General features: G+C 59.6%; 1 protein-coding gene across 1 annotated transcript; it reads left to right on the top strand.

Moving 5' to 3' along the window:
* Window positions 1–1,558: 1,558 nt before the first annotated feature.
* On the top strand, window positions 1,559–7,089 carry SFRP5 (secreted frizzled related protein 5). Its single transcript, XM_079793007.1, has 3 exons — window positions 1,559–2,234; window positions 4,221–4,298; window positions 6,053–7,089. Exons 1-3 carry the CDS (start codon window positions 1,712–1,714, stop codon window positions 6,397–6,399), a joined length of 948 nt encoding a protein of 315 aa, XP_079649133.1. The 5' UTR covers window positions 1,559–1,711; the 3' UTR covers window positions 6,400–7,089.
* Window positions 7,090–9,053: the final 1,964 nt, after the last annotated feature.

The raw sequence follows: 9,053 nt of genomic DNA, 5'->3' as shown, positions 1-9,053 counted from the left end.
TTGCGTCTTCTTCTCACAGCTAGATCAGAGGAAGAGGAGCCTATGTCTTTTGCATTTCTGTATCCCTTTGTGTGTGTAGGTGCTCCGTGTGCGGTGAATATTAAGAGGAGTGGACCTTTGTTTCTCTCAGCTACCACTGCAAGGACAGATCCACGGAAGCCAGGAGGCTTGGGGATGTCGGGAGGATTGAGAGGCTGGGGCCGGGGCGGAGAAGAGCAGGTGTGGAGGGGGGCAAATGCCCCAGCACTCCCACCCCACCCCCCAGCGGAGCCAGCCCCCAGAGCACCCAAGCCCTCCTATAACATACCCCCCAGCGTACCCTCCCCAGCAAAGGCTGGGAGGTCAAGTGCAAGCCATCCTACCCACAAGCCTCTCCTCCAAAACTCCTCCCACAGGAAAGCCAATGAAAGGCAGGACCCAAACAGAAGGAAAAGACCCCAAACTTAGGCTCCCGAGGTTGCCTCCTCACTGGTGCCTCCCTGGATAGCCTCCTCGATTCCTCCCTCCCCCCAGCGCCCAGAGGAAGCACACTGTCCCACTGTTTCCTCGCCTGGGGCGGGATTTATCTTAGGGCAGAGCAGTTAAGTCCTGGCCTTTGGAGTCCAACACCTGGACTCGAATCCTGGATCCTTCACCTATTAGCTGTGTGACCAAGGACCGGTTACGTCCCCTCTCTGAGCCCTCCATAGCCATTAAGGCTTCAGACTCAGAATCCAGACCTCCGGTTATATCTGGGCTCTGACTCGGGTTCAAATCCCCACACCGATGCTTACTTAACCTCTCTTAACCCCATTCAGTGCCTGTATCGGTCAAGTGGGATTATTAATAGTACCCACCCACCTGAGAGCGGTTAGTGTGTAAATTAAATGAGGTAGTGTATGCCATCTGCTTAGAGCAGACTTGGCCCCCAGTGAGCCCGTAAGTATGGGCTATCATTAGGAACAGTAGCTGATAAGGTTGTGCCGTGCTGTGCAGTGTCTCTGGCACTTAGGAAGAACGCACTAAATAGTAGTTAGGGTATAATCTTCGCCTCCACTAGGTTATGATGTCCCTGGAGGTGCCCAGCACCAAGCAGGAGCTCAAAAAATGCCGGAGGAGGACGGAGAGGGAAAGAACTGACCGCCTGAACCTGGCGGGTGTGGGCAGGCAGGAGCCTCCTGCTGGGAGAAGGGAGACCCGAGGTGTCGGGGAAGAGAAAACAGAGTGGAGGGGGAAAGGCCCAGACGGAGAGATAAGCCAGCGGAGTGAGTGAGAAAAGGAACAGGAGAGGCTGAGCCAAAGCGTGATAAGGAGGAAGGAGGAAGAGGGCGAGGGGCGAGGAAAATGCCGAGAAGTGAGGGAGCCTCAAGGAGAGGCGAGAGGCGAGACGGGTCTGTGGCCGGGGAGCCAGGGATCCGCCGAGGGGCGCAGGAGCGGGCTCCGGGCAGGAGGCGCGGGAGCGGGTGGGAGGGGCCGATGGGGCTCCACCCTGCCTCCCTGCCGCCTTGGGGTGGGGCCGGACGGCCTGAGATTGGCTGGGGCGCGCGTCGAGGCCCGGGCCGGAGCCCCGAGGTGGGAGGCGCCAGGATCTCACTCGGTGCGCCCAGGAGGGGAGCGAAATCGGCCACCCACTCCGACGACTCCGGCTGCAGCGGCTGGAGGGGAACGTGGTGGCGGGAGCACACGGGGCAGCTGGGGGCGCCGCGCACCGAGCGGCGGGGACCGCGCAGCCATGCGGGCGGCGGCGGGGGGCGCGCGGGCCGCGGCGCTGGCGCTGCTGCTGGGGGCGCTGCGCTGGGCGCCGGCGCGCGGGCAGGAGTACGACTACTACGGCTGGCAGACGGAGCCGCTGCACGGGCGCTCGTACTCCAAGCCCCCGAAGTGCCTCGACATCCCCGCGGACCTGCCGCTCTGCCACACCGTGGGCTACAAGCGCATGCGGCTGCCCAACCTGCTGGAGCACGAGAGCCTGGCCGAGGTGAAGCAGCAGGCGAGCAGCTGGCTGCCGCTGCTGGCCAAGCGCTGCCACTCGGACACGCAGGTCTTCCTCTGCTCGCTCTTCGCGCCCGTCTGCCTGGACCAGCCCATCTACCCGTGCCGCTCGCTGTGTGAGGCCGTGCGCGCCGGCTGCGCGCCGCTCATGGAGGCCTACGGCTTCCCCTGGCCCGAGATGCTGCACTGCCACAAGTTCCCGCTGGACAACGACCTCTGCATCGCCGTGCAGTTCGGGCACCTGCCCGCCACCGCGCCTCCAGGTAGCGCCGCCCCCGCCGCCCCGCGCGCTCTGATGGCCCTGGGTGCCCTGGACAGATGCCGCTCCCCCATCCCCTTAGCACAGCTCTGCGAGCCCCCCCCCCCCCACAGGTGTCAACCCCTGTACACACACACACACACACACACACACACACTATTCGCTTAGCCTTGAGCACCCCGGGGATTGGCTCCCACCGCCTTCCCGCCTTCCCACAAACCCGGGGACTGCCAAAGCGGAGCCTCCCTGCGCCCCGGGACCTTCCCACTGGTTCTCCCCCTTCAACTGCCTGAAACCCCCCCAGGCTTCCCTGCGGCACCCACCTCCCCGAGCGATGGAATCCCTGGGTGGCCCCAATACTGTCCCCTCATCCTAGGGCATCCCAATAAATGCCTTATTGCCTCTCTCAGCCCAAGAATGTTGGGGGTCGACAAACCATGCCTTTTACCTCCTCCACAAACCTGGACCCCAAGACAACCACCCAGTTTGGGGAACTTGGGAGGGAGGAGGGCTACAGGGAGGGATGTAGTGAAAGACTGGGGACTAAGTGCACACCGGGGCTGATTTCCATCTCCCCATTTTCTCTCCCGAACTTTCCCCACTCTCTTCCTCAGCCCCCCGACTGCGAGACCTTGGGCAAGGCTCAGTGCAGAAGAAAGAGCAGATAGTCAGGCTCGGCCCCTTCAGCATCAGTTTCCCCATCTGTAAAACAGACCCAGGTTCCTGAAACCTCTGACATCCTAGGTGCGGCCTCCCACCCACCTCCCAAATCCCACTCCCCCTAATACCTCCCTGGCCTCAGCCTCCCCTTCACTGTGCATCCCCTCACCCCCTTTCCCCGCCGTGTGCCCAACTCCTTCCAAGAAGAGTAACCCCAGCCAGCACCAGACAAGAGGATAAACCTGGCGTTGAGCAGGAGAGCTTTGCCTGGGCTGTTAGTCTGAGAGCCCGAGGAGCCCCGACTCTGGGACTTCCCCAAGGGCAGCACAGCTGTCCTTTCTTCCTATCTGACCTGGTCCCCAAAACAACTGGACCTCAGCATGCCCTACCCACCCCCAGGGCTCACCTCACCAACAAGTCCCCCGTCCTACACATCAGGCCCTCTCCTGGGAGTCTCGGTTGGGTGGGGGCCCAGTGACTGCGGAGTGTCAAGAGAAGGGAACCCCCTCCTGGGGTTGAAAATGGAACTGGGAGGCAGGGGAGGAGGAGGCAGCTCCAGTGGAGACGGCTTAGTCCCCAGCAGGGGACTAAGTGTGGAAGCCAGGGAATCCCACCTGGCCCCTCCCCTGCACTCCGCGCTGTCTGAGCCCCTCTTTCCCCATGTTGGGGGGCCCACCTGGAGACAGACATAGGAGAACAGAGGTCAGGTGCTGTGCAGTGGCCTCAGGAGCAGCAGCCTGAGTGTAACAGACAAAACTCATTATTTTGTATAAAAGTTAAGACTTTTGGCTCCCTTTGAAAAATCAGAAATCGTGGCTGCCCACTCCAGAGGGGCGGGTGCTCTCTTCACAGGCCTTGTCCTGCCAGCGACACTTGTCCACCCCCTTGCCTGGGCCCTGTGCTCCTAGGAAGACCCCCGTGAACACCCCTCACCCACCCAGCTCCAGCCTGGGAGTCACAAATCCTGAGCCCTAAGCTCGGTTCTCACATCTCTGCAGACTTGGGTAGGCACTCTGAGCCTCAGTTTCCTTGTCTTTAAAACAAAGAAATACCTACTTCTGAGGATTAAATGAAACAGCTGCAGCTGCAGGGTCCTGGGCAGTCGTGCCCACCGGGGCAGTTTTGTCCCTGCACAACCTGTCTCTCTCCCGTTCGCAACTACTCAGTGAGCAGGTGGTGTTATCTCTGCCACCATCCCATTTCCTGGTAAGAAATGGAGGCTGGACAGGGGGAGGTGGCTCGTCCTGGGCAAGCCTGCACCCTAAGTGGCTCTTTGGACTCTGGTCCCCACACCAGCCTCCCTCAGCCCCACCCTTGCTTCTCTCTTCAGTGACCAAGATCTGCGCCCAGTGTGAGATGGAGCACAACGCGGACGGCCTCATGGAGCAGATGTGCTCCAGTGACTTCGGTGAGTGTGGAGCCCACGCAGCCACCCCCACCCCTCCTCCTCAACATGCACATACATGAACACATATGTCCACGCCCATCACTGTGAACCCTAAGTTTTTTGCCTTATGGACCCCGTTTAGACTGATGATAACCATGAACCCTCTCCCCAGAGAAAGGCCCCTCTTTTTTAATATCATCTCAGGGGCTTCCGGCCATGTCCACAGGCCTCAGAAGCCATCCCTGGCCAGGGCTCCTGCAGCCCTCGCTTGGCACCATCCACAGAGCGGCCTCCAAGGCTGGGTTGTCTGTGTAGGGAGCAGGCTTAGCCCTGAGATGGATGGGGGCAGCAGGTGGGAGAAAGGGGCTCCAGAACGGAAGTGCAGCCCCCTCGTCCCTGGGGTCCTCTCCCGAGTACCCGATGTCCTAGACTCTGGCCGGGGGAGCTGTGGTCACCTGCCCCGCAGCTTCATCCCGGAGCCTCCCCATTCCCGGGCAGCTGAGTCAAGTCCAGTCAGGCCCCGGCTCCTGCATGGACCACACAGTCCAGCTTGTGATCTCTGCCAAGTCGGCTCCTGTTTTGTGTCTTGGCCTCCCTGTCCGAGAGAGAGCGAGAGCGAGAGAGCAAGAGAGCGAGAGAGAGAGAGCGAGAGCGAGAGAGAGAGAGAGAGAGAGAGAGAGAGATGAAATCCTTACTTCAGCAGGCCTCTCATGTTGCTAGTCTGTTTGGAAAGAGAATACCACTCTTCTATCACGAGGTGTGTGTGTGTCCAAGAGAGAAAATTAGGAGGTGAGGGAGTGGGAGGAAGAGAAGGGAGGAGATTTTGTAACAGCTCCCTTCCCTGGGTGGAAAAGCTGTTCTCTGGCTTCTCCCTGGATGCTCAGACGGGGCCCAGAGGCCTGAAGAAGGGAGAGGGAGACCACCCCAAGTGACTCCTCCCCAAGCTCAGGGCTCCCTGTTCCCAACTGTGTTAGGCTCTCTGTGGTCACCTTGGAGTGCCCTGGACACTCTCTGACCACTTTCTTCTCTTACATCCCTCCTGTGCCCCCCACACTCTCTCATTCCCACACACCACACCCTACTCTCATATACACAAAACACACAGCACCACACACACACACTCCCAGCCCACACTACAGTCGCACACAGGTTAGTGGTGTGTTCACACCAGCTTCCCAGCCTTGTACTCAGTGATGCGTGCATCATAGAAGGGGTATTTACCCCACGGAAACCGGCGAATGACACAGGGCAGGCCCCTTCCCCAGAGCCAGCTGTCAAACACTTAGCAGCCCACATTCACGCCACGTGGACTCAAACACACACACACACCAACTTGTACCCACCACATACACTCCACACCACACCACACACACACACACACACACACACACACACACACACACACACACACAGAACCAGAAATCCCGTTCAGAAACATCCCAGAGAACATGAAGTCCAGCCTTTCTCCATCTCAAGGACCCCTCCCCACCAAGCCCTCCGATTGGTCACCACACCTCCAATATTGCCTCCCTGGACAGCCCAACACCACGCGCCCCATTGAGAGCTCACTGTGCACTTCCATACCCACACCTCCAGGCTTCAATGAGATAATGTCCGTGGAAGTCCAACACATGATAGGAGCTTCATAAACATGAACATGTGTGTGTATCGCTCCCCCTTGAGGCCTCAGGCACGAGCACCAGCAGTGGGGCCACCAGCATCCTGAGCAAACCTGACTGTTCTCATGCTGCCCTCTGTCCACCCCCCATACACAGTGGTCAAAATGCGCATCAAGGAGATCAAGATAGAGAATGGGGACCGGAAGCTGATCGGGGCCCAGAAGAAGAAGAAGCTGCTCAAACCGGGCCCCCTGAAGCGCAAGGACACCAAGCGGCTGGTCCTGCATATGAAGAACGGTGCGGCCTGCCCCTGCCCACAGCTGGACAGCCTGGCCGGCAGCTTCCTGGTCATGGGCCGCAAGGTGGACGGACAGCTGCTGCTCATGGCCGTCTACCGCTGGGACAAGAAGAATAAGGAGATGAAGTTCGCTGTCAAGTTCATGTTCTCCTACCCCTGTTCCCTCTACTACCCCTTTTTCTACGGGGCTGCTGAGCCCCACTGAAGGGGGCCCTTGCAGCTGTGCCTTGCCCCGTCCCTGCCCTGGGGCGCACTGTCACCTCCTGCCCCCAGTGCCAGCACAGGCCCTAAGGGATGGGCATGGAGCCCGAGCCGTCCTTGACTGAGGGCTTTTGGGGTATCTGGGAGCTTCCTCTCTTAAACATAAGGTCTTTTCTTTTGAGGGGAAACCCCCCGAGTCTCCAAAAGTAGGCAGGGAGGAGAGACAGAGGGAAGGGTAGAGGGGCTATGAGCAGCTGAGGCGGTTTCTGGAGTGGACCATGGTGTTAGCTCCCCTCTGCTGGGGGCGCCTCGCCTTGGAGAGGGGAGTCTGGATATGAGGCTGAACTACTTGGAGGACAGGTCTCCACCCCCACTGTCCCTTCATGTGTCCTCTCATAGCCCCCAAAGGAAAGGCACGAGGGTCACAGCGCCCTCCGGCCACACCTCCCTACTGTCCCCATCTCTGCCAGGTCCCTTCCCCCTAGACTGGAGAGAAGCCCAGCCTAGATCCCCTCCCATAAGCTCGCTTCTTGGGGTTCATTCCTCGGCCCCTGCATGTCCCCTTTACCATGACAACGAGTAAATTATTGCTACTGCTGCGAGGCTGCAGGTACTAGACTGATGCAGGTAGGGTTTGGTGTTTAATGGTTTGTTTTTGTAAGTTTTTAATTAAAGAAACAACAGTTGGTTTTGACCAGGTGGTTTCTCTGTCAGGCGGTCCCCCAGAGCTAGGGAGAGGGAGGTTCAGAAGGGACTTTTAGAAAGAGGCCCTTGTCATAGCCCACGGCCTGTCCACACCCACATACTCAGAATGCCCAACAGCAACATCCATGCTTGTGCAGGATCCCCCAAGAGCACACAACAAGGGTCACCCCAATCATCCCCACCAATGAGGGACGGAGCTGGCCATCTTTTGTCTCTGAGGCCAGCCAAGTTCCCCAGCCTCCTCCCACAGCCAGAAGGCTCCCACAGTCCTGAAGAGTGTCCCTCCCTCGGGCAATGCCTGTTCTGAGGAGCCAAGAGGCTGGGCCACGGGGCTACTTGGAGGAGCCAGAGGCCTGAACGTGCTGCTCCTACCCTCTCAGCACACAGACACCCTTGCGCACTGGTCCTGACGTGGAGATGAGGGTGCAGAATGGTGGTCTCTCAGCGTGGTCTCTGGACCAGAGCATCAGCATGAAGTAGCAGCTCAGGCCCCACTTTCCACGAAACACTGGACCTCACTCTAAAGCAATTATTTCCGAATCTCTGGAGGGTGTTCAGAAATGGGCATTTCTCCATGCTCCCTGGGGTGGTTTGCTGCCCAGGTGAGACCCTCCATCTAGGTATCCAGATAAGCCCACAGCCGAGGCCGGAGGAGGACACTGGGCCTGCCTGCATGGAGGGGACCAGCTAGGATGCCCGAGGGGCTTCTTCAGTGAGCCAGTGCAGATGGAGGCTGCTCCCTGAGGGGCAGGGAGGGGCAAGCCTTGAAGTGGAGGCAACAGGCTATTGCCAAATGTCCAGCACTTGGAAGAGGTGGTGCCCAGAGAGTCCCTAGGGGCGTCCACCAGCAGAGACTGAGGGGCAGGGCAGATGTGCCCAGAGCAGGGAGCGGGGGACACCCCCAGAGGGCTTCCCTCACCAGTGAAGGTACAGCTGGAATGCCGAGCCGTCACGGCCCGCTGCTCCTCCAGGACAACGAGCCACGTTCTCCCGAGGTGAGACAACCTTGGCTCCCTCGGCTCTCAGTTGCCTCAGAGACCCGAGGAGGCCGGAGGGCCTGCCGTCTGCTGTGGGCAGTGCGAGCTAACAGGTGGTCTGACAGCCTGCCCATAAATCAGCTCCGGCCGTCAGGTGGCCTCCCCACGGGTCAGGAGCAGCAGAGGCTGCTTGTTTCTCCTCACCTCCGAGGAAGCCACCGCCACCCACCCTCGCCCCAGCCCTGCCGGGCCCAGCTGGCTCCCTGAATCCGCCCCTTGTCTCCCAGCCTCCTACCCTGACCAAATGTTTACGGACACTTCCATGGTCAACCAGGACCAGGGATGATTTTTCCACTGAACCTACAGGACCGGGCCTCTTCTGGCTGGAGCACAATACTGACCTCTGTCAGGTGCTGGCAGCCATGAGGGAGCAGGCGGGGAGAGCTCCCTTAGCCCAGCCCAGCAAAGCCCTTCTCACCCAGCCCCCACAAAGGGGTCGGGCCTGCTCTACACGCCAGTTCTGTCCCCTGGCAGTTTCTTCCCTGGCACCAAGAAAGATCCTCCCAGAGACCAGGGAGGCCCTGGAGCCCACCCTTCATTTCCTCAGGCATGACACTCCCTCCTGGTGGCTCCCTCCTGGCTGGTCCGGGGTCCGCTGGAGCGCCAGCGAGCTTCTGGGCTGTGTATTCTGAAGAGGTGCATCTGACTGCGTGGAACAGAAATGCCAAGAAACTGGGGCTTCTTCACACTAGAACTCGAGACGAGCAGGGAAGGGTCCATGTCCCAGACTGTTCTGTCTTCCTGCTCTGCCCAGGGGTGGCTTTTGTGCTCACGGTTACAACATGGTGCCTCCTCCCAACTTCTCGGCCACACTCGGGCAGCAAGGTGGGGAAGTGCTCATAGCAAAAGCAGCGTGTCAGCTGTCTCTGGCCCTTTTGATCAGGAAAACAGTAATTTCCCAACAAGTCCCACATGG

Source organism: Cnephaeus nilssonii (assembly GCF_951640355.1).
Source record: "Cnephaeus nilssonii genome assembly, chromosome: 16".
Classification (NCBI taxonomy): Eukaryota; Metazoa; Chordata; class Mammalia; order Chiroptera; family Vespertilionidae; genus Cnephaeus; species Cnephaeus nilssonii.
This window is presented reverse-complemented; position numbering and strand designations above follow the sequence as displayed.

Excerpts from the sequence above, each read along its gene's own strand:
- SFRP5 (XM_079793007.1), top strand. The coding sequence starts at position 1,712 with ATGCGGGCGGCGGCGGGGGGCGCGCGGGCCGCGGCGCTGGCGCTGCTG. Across the intron at positions 2,235-4,220 it reads GCCCGCCACCGCGCCTCCAG|TGACCAAGATCTGCGCCCAG; the intron begins GTAGCGCCGCCC and ends TTCTCTCTTCAG. Across the intron at positions 4,299-6,052 it reads GATGTGCTCCAGTGACTTCG|TGGTCAAAATGCGCATCAAG; the intron begins GTGAGTGTGGAG and ends CCCCATACACAG.